Below are 23898 nucleotides of genomic sequence, written 5' to 3' on the forward strand. Positions count from 1 at the left end.
TTGAGGTTACATTACATTATTACATATCATTTAGCTGACACTTTTATCCAAAGCAACTTACAATAAGTGCAGGTTCAGCAGTTATTTAAATAGAGGCATCAGTGATGTTTAGGGAGGAAACTGGATGTGAAACGTGAAGGAAAAGACACTTCAGGTCTGGTAAAAGTAATAAATACAATGTTTCCCGATATCATCCAGAATATAAAGTAAACATGTAGACAACAGTAACAGAAATAAATCTAGACAATTTTTGAAATCATCTTAAATCTTGATTTCATAATAACAGCCCCTCTGACGTCATGGTTCCTCCCCCAGCTCGTCCTCTCGCTCTCTCCATCTCTCTGGGTCGGTCCCGGAGCCTCAGACTGGAATTATCCGGGTGAGAGGACACAACATGCGGACAGCGAGGCTCCAGGCGGCCGCGGTGCTGCTCCTGTTCGCCGCAGTGTGCGGGTCGCGCGCGGAGGTGATCGATGACGTCCTGGGCAGCCTCTCCAGAGGAGCATCCTTCCTGGAGCAGCAGCATGAGCACATCAACCTGGACGGAGTGGTCGGGTTCCTCATGCTGCAGGGTAGGTGCACACTGCAGCTGTGGGACGGCTCACCTCTGAGGGACTGACCTTGTTCTTGCAGAAACAGCTGCAGCTTTCTGCGTGTCTGTCTCGAGTGGGTTCAGTTAAAGTGGGTCAATGATTTCAGTCTTTCAGATCATTAGTCCAAACAGGCCACGGTGGGAATGAACTACTCAGGAGAGACTGGGCGGCCTCAAATCTTATTGCATGTCTCTTAGTAACTAACGGAACTAAAAAAGAAAACAAATTCATTATCAAGTTACAACCTTTGCATGATGATTAAATGACAGAGCAGTCCATACTTATTTGAATGGAAGAGGTCACACCCCACAGGGACTGTTGAATTATTTCTCTCCAACAATAATATCTGAAAATATGCATTGTTTTTCAGTAATAGTATAATAGTATAAGTAGAGTAGATGTAAAAGTAGATGATATGAGCCTTTCCCAGACATACCAGGATCAATATAGGCGATATGCAAACTTTTTACAGAATAAACAATACATTGCATTTAATCTTACGTTTTAAAAAATTTTTTTTTCTTAATTCAAGTTCTAAATAATTGCTTGTATAGATCAGCTATTGGCCATTATTAACTAAATTTGGGTGTCCAGGTTTAGGGAAAACCTCCTCCAGCATGACAGTTTTCTAGCACTTAATACTCTCAAAGCCACCAAGTCTGCAGTTGTTACAGCATCTTTAATAAACAATGATAGGTTTTTGAATTTGTAATACGCCATTAGAAAAACTCACCAAACCAACCAAACACACAAATATTGGCTGCGACTAACAATTATTTTCATTACCAATGTAATCTGCTGATTATGTTTTGATCAGTCAATTGTTTTGTCTATTAAATGTCAGAAACATAATTTCTCATGAACCAAGAGACCAAAGCACAAAAGGTTTGTTACGCTCCTGATTATTCTCGTCTGTTTTGTTTCTCAGCCGAGCTGAAGGAAGCTGTTCGGACATGGCCTCACACTGACATGGTCAGCTGGGCTCAGAGAACCTCCACCGTAGCACTGGTCAAACGTCTTGACCAAACCTTTGAAAAGGCTGTCGCTGCCCTGCAGCAGAATGACCCCAAGTACTACAGAGGTGAGACCTTTACAGCTGCAGAAAGACTCTATCTCCCAGAAGTCCTTGTGGTATGATGTCAGATGCAATGGTAGAAACTTCCCAGTAAACTCATGTTTGGAGTAAATCTACTCAAATTTCTTGATACCTCAAAGTGGAAAGTTATTTATATGACAGTGTACATTTGTTTATATAAATTTATTTCTTTTAATTTGCACTTGCATTTGTTATATGGGCTCCGTGCTGTTACTGGGAAAATATATGACTTCAGGAACATAAGACTCTGGTAAAATAAGAATAGGTAATAGGACCGTGGGAACATTGGACATTGGGAACATAGGACGTGAAAAACAAGGTATCTGGGAACATAGAGCTTTGGTAAGATTGGATTGTAGAAACATGTGACTATGGGGCACAGGACTGTGGGAAGATAGGACTGGGCAAGTGTCTTCTCATAGAGAAAGTGCTGCACATAGATGCACTGTATGAATGTGTGTGTGAATGGGTGAATGTAAAGCTGTACTGTAAAGCGCTTTGAGTGGTCATCAAGACTAGAAAAGCGCTATTTAAATACAGACCATTTACTATTTACTATAAGAACATGAGACTCTGTGAACAATGACTTGTGTATGTTGTGCAGAGTTCGAGCCCTTGCTGTCGTGGAGTTTCTACTTGATTCCCCAGGAGTGGAGCTCCACAGATCCCAGCCTGGTCTATCCCTCCACCACGACCACTGAGTGTTATGATGAGCAGCTCAGTGACAAATGTCTGACCCTGCTGCTGGGAACCTGGTACGAACACACTCCAACAGAAAGAACAACAACACACTATAGCTTGAGTTTATTAAATAAACTAGTGCAGTGCCTGTTCTAAACCCGTCTGTTTGTAAATGGCCGTTTGTTTGTCCTGTGGACAATCTGTCACTTTTTTATTGTGTCATGTTGGACGTTGACGAGGTTTTTATAAACAGTGTAGGGTGCAGAGGGAAGTCAGAAAACTTAGCATTCATCCTACCTGGTTTATCTCTAATGAAGCTGTTGTGTGTCCCTGATCAACCAGATTTTGTTTTTGAAACAATTGTATAGTCAGTAAATTTCATAAAATGGAACTGAATTTGCTTGATTACTGTTCACGTATGTGGCTTATATATACATTTTAATGATTGATTTAACTGGTGTTATTCTTTCATAATTGAATGTCGGCTATTTCAGAGGTCTAATAAACAACCGACTCATCCGACTCTTCAGACAAATTGCAAGAGAGGAAGTGATTCTGTGAATGTTGTTGCCATGACGAACATCAGACATCAGCACTCGCAACACTCGCAACCGCAATTGTCTGTGTCTCAATCCGATATGGTGAACTAAAATTAATAACACTTCCATGGTGAAGCCAAGCAGATGAACAGTTCTCGAGTTGTGTGTTCCACATAGAGACAGACAGAAGGACAGATTTCTGGAATTAGTGGATGGATGAATAGTTACATATGTTATAGTGTTGTGAGGAAACTCACCTACCTGTCTAAGTCACGCTTATCTCTCTGAGCAGGAAGATGAACGGGACGCCCTGTATCGTGACCAAGCCCTGTCGGGACACCATGACTCATTTTGGTTGTCCGCATTACTCCTTGTCCCACCAGCTGCTCTACTTCATGATCGGGAAAATGGTGAGAAGTACATCATCACAAACTATTAAATCACTGAAAACATTTAGGAAAGCATGGCTCATTTTTTCAATCTCACACACCCTGCTGTTTTCCCCACCAAATGGGGATTCATTGGCTGCTGAAAATAGTCCCCTACAAACAACTCAGGTGCATTTGCACAAGAGGATAATCATTGCATATTATATTATGCCATGAACAAACAAAGGAGGTCTCTAACTTATGGAGCCAAAAACTCCAAAAGATTTCACAGTGCCCGAAACAATATTGTACATTGCCCCTTTAACCAAGTACCAAAAAAAGAAAACAAAGAAACAAGGAATCAAACAAATGAAGAAAAAACTAATTTGAAACAAAAGGCCCAATAATCTAAATAAAATCTTAATGTGGGAAGAAACAGGGACAGTCAAGATCATGCATGAAGACAGTCTTGTAAAACAGACCAAGGTTAATAAATAAAAGTTTTGTTACGCTATCATGCTGTCTTGATTAAAGTACTAAAACAGGGAAAATAAAATACACGATTCTGCTGCCGACCCACTCAGACACACACACTGCTGTACTCTGGGCTTTATGTTGAAAATTGCATTTCATGTTTTGTGATGCAATTTTATACCACAAACACTTGCGGTGTCCACAGCTTCTGCGCCCACACCACGCTACACTTCCTTACAGGAGGGTGAGAGACAGAGAGAGAGAGAGAGAGAGAGAGAGAGAGAGAGAGAGAGAGAGAGAGAGAGAGAGAGAGAGAGAGAGAGAGAGAGGGTGTCCCTAAATAATCCTTCCCCACTGTTCTATTGTCATCGCCGTTCCAAATAAAAAATATAGAATATCCTCTGATTTATTCTATAATTCATAATAAAACAAACAAGGTGAAAGCAGGAGCATTTCTTTACTTTTCAAGGCAATTTGCTTTTTAGATTTTGATATGTCCTCTGTACAAAGTGTGCAATATACCAAGTCAATTTCACAGAACCTGGTCAGAAAAATCATGCTCTGATCAGCAAAGGGTTGGACTGACGGAATTGCAACTTATAAAGATGAAGCCAATAAATGAGCAGAAAGGTTGCTGTGATTATTACCTCGACTCTACAGACTTAATGTGGGGATCCAGGCTAGAATCTGACCGGTGTGTTTCCTCCCCCAGAGAGGCTGCACTAACCTGCTGAAAGGCGACACACGACCCACTAGAGCCAACATGACTGAGAGAAACTACCAGAGGATCTTCTGCTCCAACATGATGAAGACCAACCTGGACATCATCAAAGATGGTCTGACCGAACAGACAGTCGACATCTTCATTGAAAACAGTGAGTGAGACCCTCACGCTATTTAAATCACTGTCTTCCAAAAAAGGTTTTATACCATTTCATTTATGTCTTTGTTACAATGTTTACATTCGATCTGGTTAGTTTGGGTTTTACATTGTAATGCAGGGAGCAGCCTAAAGAATGTTGTATGACCTTTGTACCACCTGTCGTCATCACTTATGTGAGCTATATACTCGACAGTGATTGGTTTGTAGACAGCCGTGCGTCTGATGTCAGGCAGGTATTGGTCTTTCTATTTGAATGAAGAAAACTTATATCAGTTCATTTCATTAATTTGATTGCTACCATCATATCATTGTGGTTTTGTGACCAGCATCATGACCTTCAGGTGCAGTAATCCACACAAGTTCCAATGCACCAAATTAACGTCCTTGTTGTTCAAACATTATACTATTTGAGGTAAAGGCTGGGCAATTCAATGAAAATGTATCAAAACCGACATTTATAACCTTTAACTGACTTAATCTTTTTCATGTCGGTTAATTCAGTTAATACTTTCCCTAATGCCTGCATTCACGAACTGTCAGGTTTTCACTACGTTCCGTGTCGTATTATCCTGCGGCACGGCCTCTGTCCTCACTCCCTCCCTGACCTGCGCTCACTTTACATATAAACAATAAACACCAACGCGAATCAGAAGTTATTGGAGCTCTAATTGGAGGTGAAGACTCCAAGCAATCCTACGAGACGCTTGTTTTTCTTCTTCTATTGTTTAATGCTGTCTCAACTTCCTGCAATTGGTCCGAACTATCCAAAAGAGGGTTTTCACACTGTAAACCATCCCAACCATGGTTCTGTTTGATCTGGACTGAGACCACCTGTTTTGGTTGGACAACATTTTGATGAGTTGTTCTGGACCGTGGTCTGAGGAACCTTTCAAACCTGTTATTTTGGTTCGGACTAAACTGAAAAGTCAGAAGGTCTGGACCACACAAGGTGTGAAAGAGCACTCTTTACAACTACGGTTAATCAGATGTGGAACTTTGTCAGACGTTTTTACACATTCTTCTATAAATATAAAATTTATTTAGATTTCGCAGTGGTTTTTGGTGTATTATTTTTCACAGGGATAATTGAAGAGTCACCAACTTTATTCGTTGTAGTGCAGAGATCTGCTTTGATATTTGTATCTCTGAGATACTGACGCTCATGTCAGGAAATTCTTGAAACACAGGAATCTGCACTGTTGTCAAATGTATCTGTCTCACACATTGGCAGAATCTTGTTGTTTTGAGGACCAAAAACATTTTAAGGTTCAATCTGAAGCTATGAAATTGTTGAATTACAATGGGAGATTCAGCAGAAACAGTTTTGAAAAATGTATTTGTTGGTTTCTGAGCTTGAGTCCCTCTGTTCTCTGTCGACAGTCCTGATATGTGGATTGGCTGGTTTCTCCGACTTCTACAAAGCTGATTGGCTGCAGCACATCCTCAGGCTGCAGGACGAGGAAGTGGGCTGCTTTGGGAGAGACAGTGAGTGTTTGAACAGAATTATAATAATCAAAACCAGTTTAAAATACATCTAAGTGTTACTGAATCAGAATCATGGTCATCTCATAATGTCCAGCATGTGTAGTTATCAAATTAGATTTTTCAAAGTCTAATATCTTTTGTTAATGTTGTCAGTTTTTTTAAATCAATGTTTATCTCTGTTGTTGTGCCATTATGTTTTCGGGTTGTCCGTCCACACATCTGTTCCATTCTTGTGCATCTATGAACTGATTAGATTTTAGCAGCCAAAGGTCAAAGACCAAGGTCACTGTGACCTTAGAAAGCACATTATTTGCCTTGTGAACGTGATATCTCCGGAATGCCTTGAGGGAATGTCTTCAAATTTGGCATAATCATTCAATTGGACTCAACGAAGAACTGATTCGATTTTGGTGGTCGAAAGTCAAAAGGTTAAGGTCACTGTGACCTCTCAAAACAAATGTTTTGCTTAGTAATATCTCAAGGTCACTTCAAGGGAATCTTTTCAAATTTGGCACACCTGTTCACTTGGACTCATGGATTAAATGATTTGATTTTGTGGGTCAAAGGGCATGGTCACTGTGTTGGCCTCTTTTACATAACATCTTAAGTCTGCCTTGATGGAATTTCTTCAACTTTTGATCACTTGAGCTCTAAGTTGATTTCATCGCTCTAAGTGCAAAGGTCACAGTGACCTTATACAAGTCTGGGGGGGAAAATGTAGACTGAAACTGCACTGGAAGGCAGAGGGATACAACCACAGGGTGGTAATTCTAGTTTGAAATAAGTTATGATCACATTGATTGATTTAGTTGGGTCACATGGATACAGTTGCTGAAAACTGGAGGTAATGCATTTAACCAGTTTTTCTCGAGGGAGGGAAATGAGCTCTAAGATAAACAGAGTTGATTTCATTGCTCTAAGTGCAAAGGTCACAGTGACCTTATACAAGTCTTGGGGGAAAAATGAAACCATTCACTGTTGGAAGGTTCAGAAGACACTTGTTTTTGATAATTTGCACAGAACTAAGACTTCAGACATTTTTTTATAGATTCAGCAACTAAGTGTTCACACTGCAATTTCAGCAGGAAATGCTATTTTGTTTAGATTTTTATTTACATAAATTTGTATGATTTAATTAATGAATTTTCTTTTCTTTTAATGTGTGAAGATGCTTTCACGGTATAAGATGCTTATTTCATCAGCAGCCATAATGACGCCACTCGACGCTCCTTCTAACAGATCATTCAGAGTTCAGTTCAGGTGAAGAAGCAAAAGAACTCAGACAATAATTCTGTCCCTGTCCAACTCAATTCTTTGATTTAGTTTTCAGAGCACACTAATTTTAATACACACGAACCAGATCAGTCGGAACAACATTTCATCTTGATTCAGCAACTCAGTGTTCACATGGCATTTTCAGCATTAAATCCATTTTCTAGTTTCCAGTCTGGTTTACATTAAGGTACAGCTATCGATATTAGCTCAGTGGTTTTGAGTCTATTCTGCCTGATCTGTGTCTTTAGTTGGTATATAGTTTGTGTTGCGTGTATTTATACATAAAGAAGTCCAAGCTTAGATCTACCGATAGTTAACTTACTTTTAATACTGGATCTTTAAAAGTGATGGTAAACGTAAACTTACTTTTTATTTGGAAGGTGTCGACAACCTGAACCAAATTAAGCATTTATTTTAGATGCTCTATGCAAGATAGTTGATTTTCTCTGCTGTGCTCTGTTTCCTCAGAGAGCATCATGTCTCAGATCATTGGAGACGAGCTGCTGGAACAGCTGCAGCCGCACAGGAGAGTGAAGAGGAGGGAGAAGATACTTCCAGGTCAGTTTGAGTTTGTGTAATGTTCTTTGAGAGACTGATTGATCTAAAAAGACATGCATCTCACATTAGAGTTGAAGGTTTGGTTACTTGTGACGTCGTCCACCTTAACACTTTACAGTACAATCTCTTGCTCAGGGGGGGCCTGCTAACTAGGTCTGTTCCAAACTACACCAGCATGCACTCAACAAGCACCTTATTAGGAACACCACACTTACACAGGGTAGTTCCTCTGCTTTTAAAACAGCCTCAGTGCTTTGAGTCATGGACTCCACGAGAAGTTGGAAACATCTGCTCCATGTTGACTTGGCTGTTGATGCACTGGAGCATTTAACAACTGTTGTTTTGGTGTAAGCTGCTTTTTAAATGAAGCATTTGACTATTTTCGCTAATTCTTCTTTCGTCCCCATGTCTCTCCTCTCTTGTCTCAGATGGCTGCTCCAGTCACATCACAGCTGTGGCTGTTGGCGCTCTGGGAGGGTACCTGAACTATTACCTGACTGAACAGGACATAACGAAGAGGCCGCTCTCCTGAACGCGCACCCAGCCTCACCCTGCTGCCACAGCCGGGGTTGTGCATTCAGGTGAACAGAATGTTGTAGATCATCAGGTAGAGACTCCCAACACAATATTTGGCTTCATGAAAATGATGACAAATACTTAAAATGTGGCTGTTTGGCACAAACTGGAAAGTAAAGAGATTTTCTTTTTTGTTATTTTTTTCCATGTTGTATTATATGCTTATAATGAACAAGAAGTTTAATTATCCATGTGCTCATTCCTTCCTACAGCTAAGAATGTAATTAATGTAAAAAAATGATGCCTGAGGAAAGTGGTGATTAAGCAGGTGCTCACGTGGTCATCATGTTTTTCTGATCATCATCAAACTGCTGTCTGTGTTAGTTCATTTTTCTGTTGATGGTGACAAATAGGGTTGCAAAGGGGCGGAAAATATTCGGAAAATTTCCGGAAACTTTCCATGGGAAATTAAACTCGGGAATTTGGGAAATTTTGGGAATATTCCCGGAATTTTGCAACCCTAGTGACAAACAAACGGAACAGTGGTTGTCTCCTGGTTGGTAGTTTGCTGTCATTGTATAAAGAGGGCGGGTGTCCGACTGATGGTTTTCAAAGAGTTACAAACAGACACAGTGGGAAGGTGCGGGGTAAGGGGCTCAGTGATCAGGGAGTCAGAGGGTCACAGATTATGGGATCAGGGGGTCTCAGATGCCGTTTGCCCATTGGACTGGAATACTGAGGCCTTTTACAGACAAAATGGTGATTCTGACTTTTCTGTAACAATTCTTAAGAAAAATCAGTTAACAATATTAAAAGGCTAAATGGAACATCCCTGTTTATTATATCTACTACAACTGTGAATAAACACATTCATTATTTCACAGGAAAAAATAGCAGGGCACTGATTATTCTTTCAAACATAACAATCTTTATTGTCCTTAAATAATGTTTCTGTTATTAATAATAATGTTATGTATAGTATATAAAACACGCTCACCAAAGAGGATATACGCATGAATCATGAATGTATGAAGGTGAACTTTAAACAAAGTGTTTATGTATTTCATGTTTAGTAGAATAAACACCGCTAATAAAAGAAGCTCATGATACTCTGCACAGCGAGTATTACTGACTATTACTGTAAGAGCTGAGATCACTGAACCAGACCTCCTAACGTCTGATCTCTTAACTCTTCGGCTTCAACTCACCCTCTCACTTCATTATAGAAGCTTCCCTGAGGTGTGTAGTGTTGATTGTCTCTGGCTTCAGGTTAATTAGCCCTTGAGTCGACTTTATTGACAAAATACCATCTCTGGCTGCAGTCAGTCATGTTTCTTGGATCATCAAACCTCAGACATTACACTGACACCGTGTGATGATGTCACTTGTTCCAGCCAATAACATCATAGAACAGCGTCTTGAGCAGTCGAGCCTCGTAGGTGACGGTGTTCTTGCCGATGTGAATGTGAATCTCCTCCAGAGGCTGCTCGATGATAGCCGGCACTTCCTTCCCGTAGACTAGAGACGGGAAAAACAAACAAAAAGCGAGAATTATCAGTTCAAACTGAACATGACCAAATGTCTAAAGACTCGCTACTGCTTCCTAGATGCTGCAGTGTTCATAAAACCCACGTTATGAATGTGCTGGACGGGTTGATCCATACAAGCTTAGTGTTAGTGGTAGAGGATGATCATAGGATCATTAAAATCTAAAGGGTTTCACTTCCGAGGGTTCATGAATGGGCCAAATAATCTGGGTTGTGATCATAGACTGTAAATAAAGATGGATGAGGCCTCTCTATGTCCTCCTGTTGTTCAGAAATGAAGCTAAATATAGCGTATACAGCACCACCCTCTTGCATTGATGACGTTATCTGGAGCTCTAGTCTGAGTGTGATAAGGACTACCTAAAATGACAGAAACCATCTTTGAGATGAAAATTATGTGATCCATATCCCATCTGCTAACATGGAGGAGGCAGGGTTTATGACCTATACTGCAGCCAGCCACCAGGGGGCAATTGAGACACTTTGGCCTCACTTTTGGGGAACAGTCAAATCCTTCCTCTTTAATTACAGTCTCTGATTTAAAGTGTCTAGATATCATATTATCCCTTTTTAGTCTTATATATTATATTAACAATTTCACTTCTGTCTCTTCAGTTAAGTTCACAGTTACACCCATAAGGGGCCACTGAGTTCATTGTTCCAAATCAGATAATCATGAGATGCATCATCTGTCCATTCACACACAAGATGTAGTCTCTGAGATTTACATTTGTTTCACACAATATAAAAAGTTATTCAGGAGTTTTATTTCAAATGGACTCGATCTTTTGTAAAGAAATGTAGCCTGTCGTTTCTGTGTTTGTGTGTGTGTGTGTGTGTGTGTGTGTGTGTGTGTGTGTGTGTGTGTGTGTGTGTGTGTGTGTGTGTGTGTGTGTGTGTGTGTGTGTGTGTGTGCATGCTGCTCACCCTCGCAGTGCTCCAGGAATTGAATACACTCCTCTACCACAGCGTCCCTCAGCATGACCATGTGTTTGGACATGTTCTCCAGCAGAGAGAGGAAACAACGCTTGGCATAGAACCATGTGTCCGTCCCCAGCTACACACAAACAAACATAAACACTTACTTTAAACTCACGCAGCTTTAAATTATGATAAAACAACTCTTCAACTCATCAAACGCTCTTTGTCTTTCTAAGCCTCAAAGTTGTAAAACGTGCATTTGAAAGAACCCGAATTCAGACACAATGGCCAGGTTGCGAAAAGTTGGCGTGACTGCTTGTCTCGCCAGGCTTCACATTCCAGCGCTCCTCTCTGCTCTCACTGTGACTGTGACTCTGTGGTGGCGCTTATTGTGAGGAGGAGAGGGAGACACGCAGGATGACGGCTTGTGTTCTCAGCTGCACCTTCAGTGGACTCAGCTGCAGCCACAGTCTGCTGTTGAGACTGGACCAGATCAAAGGAGCCTCTGAACCTCAGAGGAGAACGCAGCAAGAGAGGTCCTGCAGATGGTAACTGACACCGAGTAATATTTGTCTTTCAATTGTGACTCTGAACTGATTCCTTAAAGTTGTATTTAATATCTATGCATAAATCAGCCTGTGAAACATTCAGCACCACTGCCTTTGAAAAATAAAACCCAAACAACTTTACTTAAAGAATATGCAATGAACCGACCTGAAATTTACAACTCATAAAATGGCTGACCTTCTTATTGTACGGCTCCAGGCTCTTGATAACCCGAGAGATGCCAAAGTCGTAGTTTCCCTTGGCACAGTACAGCGTCCTGAAAGAGAAACGCAATTTCAGTATGAAACTGCGACACAGTCCAAAAACCTCTTTTTAATAATCATCTACCTCCAACAGGTTTCAGAATGAAGTGGATTTAAATTTAATCTGTTACCCACAGTATAAAAATAACTTGGATTATTAGGCTTTGAGATTAACTTTTGACCTCGGAAACCTCAGTCTGTCAGGATTTGGTGGGCAGGTGGTCCCAAGTGCTGCAGCGAGGTGGATTCAATCAAAAAAGCAGCAGAATTTATTGAAAATAAATAAAATAAACTAAGGGGCAGGCAAAGCAGGAAACAAACGGGTGAAACTCAAACTGTAAAGGGAAAACAAGGCAGGATCAGGAATTTGACTAAGACAGAACTGAGGAGTTAACTTAAAGGTTCAATGTGTAGAACCAAGTGGTGAGAAAGTGAAGGTCTGAATGTCCCTGGAGTCCTTCATTATTGCTGCCTTGGCCACATTGTGGATCGTGATGGCAGCTGATCATGGAATATGATTTCACTTCTCCATTTATGTTACACACTGTCATCCATGTTGTGAATATTGTTATTTTGTTGATGTGCCCTGTTACACTCGGTATATATTGCACTTGTGTCCGTCCTGGGAGAGGAATCACTCAAATGTTGCTCTCTCTGAGGTCTGTACATTTTTGTATGGTAGATTTTCCTTGACCAACACATAATGATCGATACTTACAGCATGATTAGTGGAACTCACCCAATGACCAGGTTTACGATGCAGAGGTGGAAAACCTTCTTGTCAGGGTCGTCGTAGGAAATCTGCTCCTCCTCTTTCTCAATCTTCCTCATCAACTCCTCAGCCTGTCAAACCAGGACGACATGACGAGGAAACAGGAGAAGCTAATTTATATGTATATATATATATATATATATATATATGTTCACTTCAACAAAGAATGTTAATTAGTAAAGTAAATACAAGTACCGCAAAATTGTACTTACATACTTATACATCTCTGTGTAAACGTAACCTTTAGAGAGAACGATCTCTTTGTGTGTTACAGTGTTGTATACACACTAACAGGGAAAGGACAGCATTGTTGTGTTAACCTCTTTGTACAGTACCTCTTCATTCTGGCTCGTCATGATGTAGGACACACACAGGTTGGCCAAGACCACAGCGCTCACGTTCAGGATCTACATCAGAGCACGAACACACAAACACACACACACAGACAGACACCAACACTGTTAAACTGTATTCGATAACTTTGGAGCTCACACCACTCATTTTTAGTTTACTTTACTGAACATTTCCTGTCGGCACCAGAACCTTTTAGAAACCTTGGTTAAATCTAGGTTACGTTAAGATTCCTTCAAATGATGACATGAGTTTTTTTTATGTTGTTCAGGAGAGAAAAGAAATAGAAAATGACTGTTGAGATTTCAGAGGATAATCCACACAACTGGTCTAACTTCTCATCAGAGAGGCAACAAGCAATCAAGATTTTGTTTAAATATGAATTTAAGGGAGACATATTCTGGGTTATAAGTTTACATGCTCCAATGTTCAGAAAACACATCACTTTTCACTTTCAGCCTCTGTCTGAAACACTTGGTTGTATCTCCGGTCTCTTGTAGGCCCCCACGTTTTTTTTCGAGATTCCTATAGGTTCACCATGACCTTTACCTTTGACCACTGAAATCAAATCATCTTTGAGTCCAAGTGACAACCAATCAAAATTTGAAGAAATTACCTCAAGGCACTCGTTTTGTGAAGCCACCGTGACCTTGCTGTTTGACCTATCACCACCAAATATCGAATCAGTTCATCCATGAGTCTAAGTGAATTGTGCCAGATGTAATGAAATTCCCTATGGGCAGTCTTGATATATCACATTCACAGAAACGTGTGGTCACTGTCAACTTTGACCTCCAGGTACCAAAATCTAATCAGTTCATGTTTGAGTCCAAATCAAGAGGCCCTAAAAGTGTTTTGGAAGTTCACTGCGAACTAGACATCTGACCTTTGACCACCAAACTCTAATTAAGTCATTCTTGAGTCCAAGTGAATGTTCTTGCCAGATGTAATGACATTCCTTTCGGGCATTCCTGATATATCACTATTACAACAACATGAGGTCCCGTGACCTTGATCTTTTTTACCTTCGACCGCCAAAATCTCTTAAATCTTTTAATCTTTGAGTCCAAGTGAATGTTTGTACCAAATTTGAAGACATTTCCTCAAGCTGATCTTTAAGAATAACGTTCAAGAAAAACAAACATACTTTGTGAGGCCACCGTAACATTGACCTTTGGCTACCAAATTCAAATGAATTAATCATTGAGTCCAAGTGAATGTTTTTGCCAAATGTGAAAGGATTCCCTCAAGCCGTTCCTGAGATACCGCGTTCACAAGGCAAAAAATGCTCTTAGTGAGGTCACAGTGACCTTGATCTTTGACCACTGAATTCTAATCAGTTCATCCTTGAGTCCAAGTCAATGTTTGAGAATGTTTTAAGGCATTGTTGAGCTATCCCATTCACAAGAATGGGACGGATGGACGGAGAGAAAGATGGAAAACCCTAAAACATAATGCCTCCGGCCACTGGCTGCCGCCGGCATAAAAAGACCTGTTTAACCCAATACAGAAAAGAAACACTTTAAAAGATTCATATGTCTCTTTTAGGATGCAAAATGTTATAGTGGACTGTGCTCACGAATATGCCCTCATATACCCTAGAATCATCTCAAGAAGTTTAAATAATTCAGGAGGTGAAGAGAAATGAGGAACAGTGTAAGAGTCTAGGAGCCAGAGGAGCCGTTGCCAGAAATGTCAGAAGCACCACTGCAAAGAAAAAACAAACAAAAACAAAACAAAACAAAACACACAAAACACTGCAAGAGCGGAAAATCACCCAAACAGATGTGAAGACACACAACAGAGCTGTTTGGTCTCTGTTTTTACCGAAGGTTTGCACTTGCAGGGACACTCCTGAATGTTACACTGCTCCACCTGCACAGAGAGTCACACAGTCAACATTTCCGCCCAACCTCTGACTGTCTGTGGTGCCGACAGGTGAACGACTCTTCTAAGCCTCCCAACACACGTTTATTTACTTCTTTGTGATCACGCATCCGGAAAGCACTCACATTATCGTAGTGCTTCTTGACGATGGGCTCATAGAAGCCGATGGCGTCCTTGTACTTGTTCTGCATGAAGAGCACGTGGGCCACGTTCAACTTCCAAGTGTCTTCCTCATTACAAACCTCCACCGACTTGTGGAAAATCTTCTCCACCATCTGGAAGTTCTCCCGGTTCCAGTAGATCTTGGCCTGAGCCATCAGGACCACGATGTACCTGAGATAAGACGCCACCAATCAGACAGGAACGACGGAGCAGGAAAAAAATCAGGTGGACAGTTGCAGTAGAAAACAAAGAAAGATGCAGGGAATGAAAAACAAAAGCTGCCAGGAAAACTTATAGAAGTTAACAGTTTCTATCAATTAGTTTTTCAGTCTTTTCAGTCAGTTACTCAATTCCAACAGGAGATCGTACCCGCTCACCAAAGTAGCATACAGCAAGAATAGAAGTTAAGTTTAAGGAGTGGGAATGAAAGCAGCTCCATAGTGAACTATCAAACCTATTTTAATCAAGCTGAAAAAGTTGCACAGTGCTGATTTAACAGTGAGAATATGTAAAGAGCATTGGTGTTTCTTTCCATACTTCCATGAACACATTGCTTTTTGTTTAGTGTGTGTCTGTGAGTGTGTTTGTGTGTGAGTGTGTTTGTGTGTGAGTGTATCCCTCTCACTTTTCCTGCATCACTTCGCAGTCGGCCAGAGCTTTCTTCTGTGCTTCATCATCTCGAGCCAGCCGGGCTTCCTGCACCTTAGAGAATTAAAACGAAAACAATATCATGTAACAGTAAAATATGTCTTATGATTGTTGTCAGAAACTGATTAACTGAAAGATAAAGCTGTATTTGCACATGACATATGTTTGATATGTAATACTTGATGAATACCATTGAAACATAAATATAGGTACAGTGCAATACATAACAAATTAAAAAGATATAAAGAAAGTACTACAAATGCTCAGAGTGGAAGAGGAGGAAGAAAGTAAACAACCTGCTTGGCCAATTTCCGCAGCTGCTCGGTCAGTTTGGCGTTCATCTCGTCAAACTTCCTAAACGCCTGTGAAAGAAACAGACAAATAATGTAAACAAAAATGTGAAAATGGTGATTTCTGATTTTATTGAATGAATTAAAAATAACACAACTAAGCAATCTCATAAATAAACCCAAGAAAAAACATTTAGATTTGAAAACAAAATGTCTGAATTGAAATCTTAAGTTAAAGCTGCAGTGAGCTGGATTTGATGTAAAAACATTAAAGTATTGAATAACACAGCTTGAATGTAATAGTTGTTACTATCTTTACGTTACCTCCTCTGGTGCTGTCTGGCAGGTCAACAAGGCGTCAAGAAACTCGTACATGTACTAAAAAAGGACAAAAACATGTCACCTTTCATGTGGATTCAGTCACCGGGAAACTGTCATGATTATAAGGGAGAGGAGAATTCGGCAGTGTATATATATATATAATTCACCAAAATCCGACCATTCACAAGGAAACTGTTAAAACAAAAATAAACTTTGGCTTTTAAACATTCCAACAGTGCATGTTTTAATAGTATAGTGCAGAGTTGAGTGGAAAATTCAGTGTTCATAGAGATTGTAAAAAAGTAAATTATGTGGAGGGCGGTAACACATGTAGGTTTGTTTTCTGGTCTCTCTAATTCTAGCCATGATTGTGTTGTTTCTTCCGGGAACAATAAATAAACCCACTGTTAAATGAGGCAGGAGTAAAGAAACACACAGAAACTAGGGGGGAAAGAAATGATTAGTGTAGATCAGGACCCAGGGTGATTTTTGTTGAAACCTACCGGGGACAGGAACTTGTAGGTGAGGTGGGCGTTCTCTGCCAGGACGTCAGCCGCCAGGTCAAAGTACTGAGGGACGGAAACAGATTGAATCCAGCAGAGACATTAAGACCCACAGCTCTCTGAGTGTTTTCAGCTCATTCCCCTAAGAATCACACTACAAGTCCAAATCTTGAAAAAAATATTGATAATCCCTGTGTGGATGCTCTCTGCGGTACAGAGGGTGCTGTGTGTTTGAAGAAGAAAGCCATGGTAATTCACTGTCATGAAGACCTGTACTATCATCTTTCAGTATTACAAACCTGGTATAAAGGTTACTATGTGGATTTGTTGGTTAAGTAGTTGCCAAATACTTTTATTCAGGTAAAGAAAAGTTAAAAACATGAACAACATATATGTTTAACTGTCTGTGTGCATCATTACGCACAAAAGGTTCCTCGGACCACGGCCCAGATAAACAGACAAAGATTTTGTCCGACCGAAAGTGGTGGTCTCCGTCCAGATCAATCTGCAGCACGGTTCGTTTCTTTTACAGTGTGAACAAAAATTTTGGGATAGCTCGGACTTTCAGACCAATTGCATGAAATTGAGACCAATAGAAGACAAAAAACAAGCAGAAGAGGCTCACAGGATTGCTTGTAGTCTTCACAACCGATGATACAATGTTTGAACGACAAGGACGTTCATTGGAACTATAGTGTCGTGTAGTGCTCCTGAAGTTGACGATGCTGGTAGGATTACCATAATGATATTGTCATACAAAATTTAAAATTTTAATTAGAGTGTTGCTGCCCTCGTTATGCCACATTTCCTAGCTTCATGTGTAACACCACAGCGCCCACATCCTCTCTAACAACGCCTTTTTTTCTCTCCACTGAGAGTTCAATGTGGAAACTGTTGTTTTTTCTCTATTTTATCATTAAGTCTTAACCTCACTATGTTAAGAGCGTTGAGATAATCTGTTATGATTTAGCACCATAAAAAAAAAACTGAATCGCTTTTAATTAAAGTATGAACAGGGATCTAGGATTGAAGCCAACTTCATATATTAAAGATTCTCCTCTAAGGGCTGAACACAGAGATAAAACAGTCTCAGGGAAGCCACGCATGTTGAGTCAGTGGGTTCAGTGCACCTTCCAGATACAGGGCCATCTGCTGTGTACCTCGTGTTTGCAGTAGAGCAGCAGCAGGTTTCCGAAGGTGACGGGGGGGAAGGAGGGCTGCTGCAGCAGGAAGGCCAACTTCTCAAAACCCTCTGATGGCTTCGTGTCCATGTTCACCAGGGCCTGGTTGTGGAGCGTCACCGGGTCCAGCTCCTGACAAATCACACACAAACACACATAAATAATATGTGATACACTATGTTTCATGCCTCTGTAAAAAAATATTAAATTCTATATATAAACAATACACAATTAGAAAAAGAGGTCATTTAAAAAAAGGAGCAGGTTTAAAATGGATGACTCTAAAACTTTGTAAAAACAGAAACAAACACTCGTATTTCATGTGTGAAAAGAGAGAAATCATTCATTCAATTTATTTGTTGGTACTTCTGTTTCCATCCTGATACTGACAGGATGGATGCATAACTTAATTTCACTAGGGGGCGCTAGTTGTGCACCTTCTCCCAAGTTAAAATGCATAGCCATAACTCTGTGGCAGACTGGACCCACGACCCACGATCATCATGACCTCCATTTAAGTCTTTACACACCTATGTCTCTATTCTAATTATCTGTTAGTTTCTCTTAGCAGATACAGACACACACATGCACACACACACACACACACAGGGGGGGGTTACCTCTTCAGCTCTGGGGGGCATGTCTGTCAGAGACTCCTGAGCTCTTTTCACTGCACCAATCGACATGAAAACCAAACAGAGGAGAAAGCAGAACTTTACAGACCGATAGAAGTTAAACAGAATAGAATAGAGATTAACAATAATTATGAAGCAAGTCAACCATCAGCTGTGTGGAGCTTTCTTGCAGACATACAAAAGTTTTGTTTCTGCTTTGTGTGTGTCCTTGTGTTTCCTTGAGTTTTGACAGATGAGTTTCCTTCATCGTGTGACATTCATTGTTTTCCAGTTTGTTGATTTGTTGTTTGCTGTGTCTGCTCCATAGTGTTAAAAGATTAAAACGATGGAGACTGATTTCAGAGTTTGATGCTGTGATTTTTAAAAATATATATTAACTTACATGCAGGGTTATGGTTGAATAATTACATAACACAGTTGATATGAGGTTAAGCTGAAAATGTAAATTTTTATGATAAAATTGGGTAATAGAGACGCTTTGGCTTTGCTTTTTGGGAGCTGTCATAGCGTCCATCATTATTTACAGATGGATCATCCCAATAACCTGGGCTCAGATGGCCTCTGGCACTTTTACCTTCCTGTCTTGTCTCTGTGCAGACATGCTGCTGGTGTTGCAGAGAGGAGAACTCTGCTTTTGAAGGTAATGATTAATGTTGTTGTGAAGCTTGGCAGGGCAACAAAAATTTGAGCTCGTCTCCATGGAGGTAAACACTTTCCTAAAAACAGTTGTAGTAAGTAACATCTATGTGTCATGATGTAGCTCCCTGTGTTTCTATCTTCTTTCCAGATCTGTATGACTGGTTATTTAAGTGCAAAGGTGCTTGCTCTATTTTTTAATAGCACAAAGATAAAAAATCAACAGTCAGAGCCGCCTGATCCCACTGGATAAGCTTGTATGAGCAGGATTCTGTTTTCAGGGAAATAAGATCACTTGACTGATCTGTTTCATCATAACTCCACTGTGTGGCCAGACACTCAACAACACATTCCATATATTGTTATAATTATTATGAATCATTATTAAAAATATCTTCCTGGTTTGAAGCTCGGCCCGTTAAACCTCTTTCTCATCTCTCCCTTCATCTGTCTGTGTTTTAAGTGCCACTGACTGAGGTTCTTACAGTTCTTCAGCTGATATTCGATGGCGGCTTTGAGGTTGAAGGCTTCGATCAGAGCCGTCTGTTGCAGCACCAGGGTGTTGCCCACACTGTGGACATCGATGCCTTCAGTCGTCATCCCGACGCTCAGCTCTGGTGCACAGACAAACCAGGACTGTTATAAGATGATCGAATACTGGGACTGAAACAGACTGATGTGGTTGATCTAAGGTGACACGGATGAGATAATGGCAGCGCCACTGTAAGTGTGTTCCTACCTGGATGTTCCCTCATGCCTCGTTCTATGATCTCTCCTATGTATTTGAGGGCCTGAGCATAGTTCTTCAGGCTGTAGAAACAGAGAGCGATGTTGTAGGACAGCGCTGAGGGAGAGGACAAGAAGACGGACAAAGAAACCTTGTTTTACAATTTCCTAAATATGTGATATAGTAACAGATTCAATTAAAATCAAATGAAATGAATCCCCTCTACAGTCATTGCACATAGTAAAATGAAATTAAGTAGCAATCCTGTTGGTGTATTTACACAAACAGACAAGAATCAAAAGAGAATAAGAAATTATTGAATAATAAATAATAAGTACTGGAGTAACCTGTGAAAAAAAGACAACTTATTTTGTTTTAAAAAAAACTTTCCTAACAAAACTGAACAAAACTAAAAGGCTCATCTTTGCCATGAAAAGAGGCCTGATGAATGTTGGCCCCTGGTTCTTGTGTCAGATGACACAAGAACGAAGGCTCCTCCAAATGCAGCCGACAAATGTGTCCTTCCACCCCCGAGCAACGGAGGCTCCACCAGGTGGATCCTTCCCAAAGAGGAATTGGCGGCACCAAGCCAGGTGAAAACATCCGAAGAATTGAAAGCTCAACCGAACAGCCAACGGTACACATGTTGAAAAAAAAAAAACTTTTCTTTTTTTTAATCAACCAAATTACCAAAGCTGGTGATGCAATAAGAACATCAGACCGTATCATTTTGTTCAGCTGCCGTGGCCTACGCAGTCGATGAAGGATGAAGTCTACATCAGCTGCGTAGACCGATCCCTGAAGGATGCAACCCCTGAATTAAGACACAGATGGTTTGAATAAATGGGTGTGTACTCATGTGTGTCTTTGGAAAACTACCTGGCACGTATCCCACAACTTGCAAAGCAGACATGATCTTCTTGCAGGCATCCTCATACTTTCCATCCTGGTAAAGCAAACAGCCTATATTGTGGATGCAGTCTGGGTCGTCCTGGGGAAGCTGCTCCAACAGGGACTGTGCACACAAACACACACACACACAGTTGCATTTAGTTGTGCGATCAGTGTGTGTTTGGCTGCAGGTAGTAATGAACCTGCCTCCATTTCTATTGGTATATATGTATGCATGTATTAACAGATGTTGTGTGCGAGCTTGTCACCTTGGAAGCAGAATAATCCTCCTCACAATATTTGATGCACGCTTGAAGCTTGACCATCTGTGCCAGAGAGAGAGGGAGTGGTCAAGATAGAGAGAGCGAGACAGAGTGAGGATAAAGGGATAAACTGAAGGGAAAACAGGGACATGACATGAGCCGAGCGCTGGTTTGACTCTGGGGCAGAAAAATTAAGAAGGAACAACTTTTGACTCTGATTCAAGCTCTCGTCCATAATTAATGTCCAAGACCTCTTCTCACAACAAAGTCTCTGTGGACATTGAATAATATATCTACTTGATTTGATCATATTGACAAAATTTATTGAATTCCGATTAAAGGCTGTGTTATTTTGACTTCCTGATAATAAAAACAGCTTCATAGTTATACCCATTTTTGCTAGCTTTTTTTCATTTGTTGTACATTTCTGGCCGGGAAAGAATTATGAAAAATGTGAATTTGTTTGCTTTGTTTGCTTTTGAGCAGTGATGAAGGAAACACAGTTAAAGATTTAAATAAGTTTGAGTGGTTCTTGTACTGTAGATCTGAAACAGTGATTAGACAACTTGGACAAACGACAGACTGGATATATAGATGGTTGACATGTCTCCACTTCCTCAAACTATCCCAGAAAACAAAAAAAGTGTGTGTGTTGTACCTTGGTGTGACTGCTGGTGTTGTCCAGTACGAAGGAAGCCTTATTCGCCTCAGGATAAGCACCAGCTTTGTAGAGGGACTGGGCATAGTACACTTTGTACTCCTCCACCTCTGGGTGCAGCTGCGTGAGCTGCTCATAGCACTCGGCAGCGTTGATGAATTCCTGGATGTGATAGTAGCAGTAGCCCAGCAGAGACAGAGCTGCCCTGGACTAGAACATAAAGTAAGAGAGAGACACACCAGCGTTCATAAAGTATCGACTATAAACCAGGATGTATGCTGTTGTCAAAGCACTAAAACCGTTCAAAATGAAAAATAAATCAGCACAAAGAAGTGGTTGTTTGAACAAAGAAAGCAATTGATATTCCTTTTTGATGAATTTGACTGCTATTTTCTGGATTATTTGATTCAGCATTTGTCTGAAAATACACTGTTGTAACAAATATCCTGGAGGCTCACATGATGTCTTTGTATTATGGTCACAAAATTGGCACTGCAACTATACTGTCATTTATTGATTACTGATTCATCTTGAAGATGCCAGAAAAACAGAAAAAAAAACACATTAAAGAAGCTGGTACAAGCAAAATTTGATTATACTAACAGTCACAGTTGTATCGCTCAATGCAACTGAGCAGCTCTTTTATTGTTGTAAATATACCTCCGCCAAAGAGGTTATGTTTTCACCCTTGTTCATTTTTTTGTTTGTATGCACAATTTCACAAAAAAACACTTGATGAAATACCACAAAACAAGGTGGAAGGATCCGATAAAGGTCAGGCAAGAACCCATTAAATTGTGGTACGGCTCTGGAGAAAGGGGTGGATTCAGGACATTTCTATCTCTTGCTATTAAGGGCAGTTTTTTGACATTTTCATTGAATTCCCAGAGAATAACTTACGGCTCTTGAGTTAAAAAAAACAGGCACATTTGGAGGACTGATTTCTATGAGTGTGTGAAATTTGCTACAGCTTAATTGAATTAAAGGGAACTGTTGGACCTTGGCCGAGGTATTAGCTCTAATAAGTGCTGCAGTTGTTTTGTGGATGTTTGTCAGTCACAATTTTATTGTATTGTGTTGTACAGTAAATTTTACAAATGAAAAATATGATCCCACACTTACCTTGGTATGTTTTTGAAGCTGGCCGTTCAGGATGTGAATTGCCTCTAAATAATGTCCATCTTTAATCTAAAAGACATAAGAGAATGGGCAGATATGATCAATCATTGAATTCCCCTCAATTATAAACCGTTAGCACTGAAATGTAAACGCTCCTGACATCTGATCACTGTTGATATGCAGTGTAGATGAAGTGATGTGCTAAGCTGGATCAGATCTCATTCACACAACATCGTGTTCACTTGACGTGTAACGGAGTAAGGTCTCATGATTCGATTACGTTTCACATACTTGACAGACAAATGCAGAAAATGACGAATTTACGACAACAGTCTAAATGACTATCAAACTACTTGATGTTTGTTGTGTTATATCAACGCCGAATTTACATGCAGTTCAAACTAAATCCCGGAAAAGTCGTATCTGTTGTGTGTGTGTGTTTCAATAAGCAAGAAGCACTAAATCATCACATATCTGAGCGCAGTTTGGTTTACTGTTTAACTTCGTTCAGCACTGAGCTAGGCAGCTAACCTCAGCTCAGACACTATTCTCACCAGTTTGTAGATGGTGGCCGTGTACTCTCCGTCTTTTATAGCTGCCATGGCTCCAAACGAGCGGGTTTAAAGACTACAAACCACTCGAAACCCTCTATATCCCAACACGTTTAAACTTAGCATCTGGCTAGCTTCTGTTTACTGGACGGACAGAGCGCATAGGGGCTGTAACTTAGCAACAGAGCACACCGGAAACGAAAACTTGACAGACGTTTCTAAGAGCCAATCAATAAGGGGAATGAATCTACGTAGGCCAACCTTTTCTTTTTTTGTCCCCTAAAAACCTTTATTAGACACAATTCTCTCTTTCTCTCTTTCTTTCTTTCTTTCTTTCTTTCTTTCTTTAAGAAAGGCCTAAATACGTATAAAACCACGGAATTATGAAATAATCCAATACATTTTATTGTTTTTCTTATTACCCCAATTTAGATTTATCATCACAATGACTCTTAAATCAAAAAGTCTTTATCCGTCAGTCAAGATATTAAATAATTTGGTGCTGCTTTAAGGTGAATGTGCCCACAGCCAAGACATACTACAAGATAATTATATATA

The 23898-nt window shown here is 40.3% G+C and overlaps 2 protein-coding genes across 3 annotated transcripts; one reads left to right on the top strand and one right to left on the bottom strand.

Moving 5' to 3' along the window:
- Window positions 1–319: 319 nt before the first annotated feature.
- Window positions 320–9582, top strand: c16h16orf89 (chromosome 16 C16orf89 homolog). Its single transcript, XM_035181417.2, has 8 exons — window positions 320–572; window positions 1522–1674; window positions 2294–2444; window positions 3202–3319; window positions 4464–4626; window positions 6015–6119; window positions 7863–7952; window positions 8381–9582. The coding sequence occupies exons 1-8, from the start codon at window positions 395–397 to the stop codon at window positions 8482–8484; spliced, it is 1062 nt and encodes a 353-aa protein (XP_035037308.1). The 5' UTR covers window positions 320–394; the 3' UTR covers window positions 8485–9582.
- flr (fleer) lies at window positions 9374–23533 on the bottom strand. Of its 2 annotated transcripts, none has more exons than XM_035181416.2 (19): window positions 23344–23533; window positions 22793–22858; window positions 21671–21880; window positions 21019–21075; window positions 20738–20873; window positions 19871–19975; window positions 19617–19745; window positions 18481–18530; window positions 17840–17992; window positions 16680–16745; window positions 16180–16233; window positions 15862–15927; window positions 15543–15613; window positions 14881–15088; window positions 12853–12924; window positions 12485–12588; window positions 11681–11759; window positions 10943–11072; window positions 9374–9986 (listed from the first exon to the last, which is right to left on the bottom strand). In XM_035181416.2, exons 1-19 carry the CDS (start codon window positions 23389–23391, stop codon window positions 9850–9852), a joined length of 1941 nt encoding a protein of 646 aa, XP_035037307.1. In that variant the 5' UTR covers window positions 23392–23533; the 3' UTR covers window positions 9374–9849. The 2 variants fall into 2 exon arrangements, with proteins under 2 accessions (XP_035037307.1, XP_035037306.1); XM_035181415.2 differs by having other exon boundaries at window positions 15543–15619.
- Window positions 23534–23898: the final 365 nt, after the last annotated feature.

Source organism: Hippoglossus stenolepis, chromosome 16, assembly GCF_022539355.2.
Source record: "Hippoglossus stenolepis isolate QCI-W04-F060 chromosome 16, HSTE1.2, whole genome shotgun sequence".
Classification (NCBI taxonomy): domain Eukaryota; kingdom Metazoa; phylum Chordata; class Actinopteri; order Pleuronectiformes; family Pleuronectidae; genus Hippoglossus; species Hippoglossus stenolepis.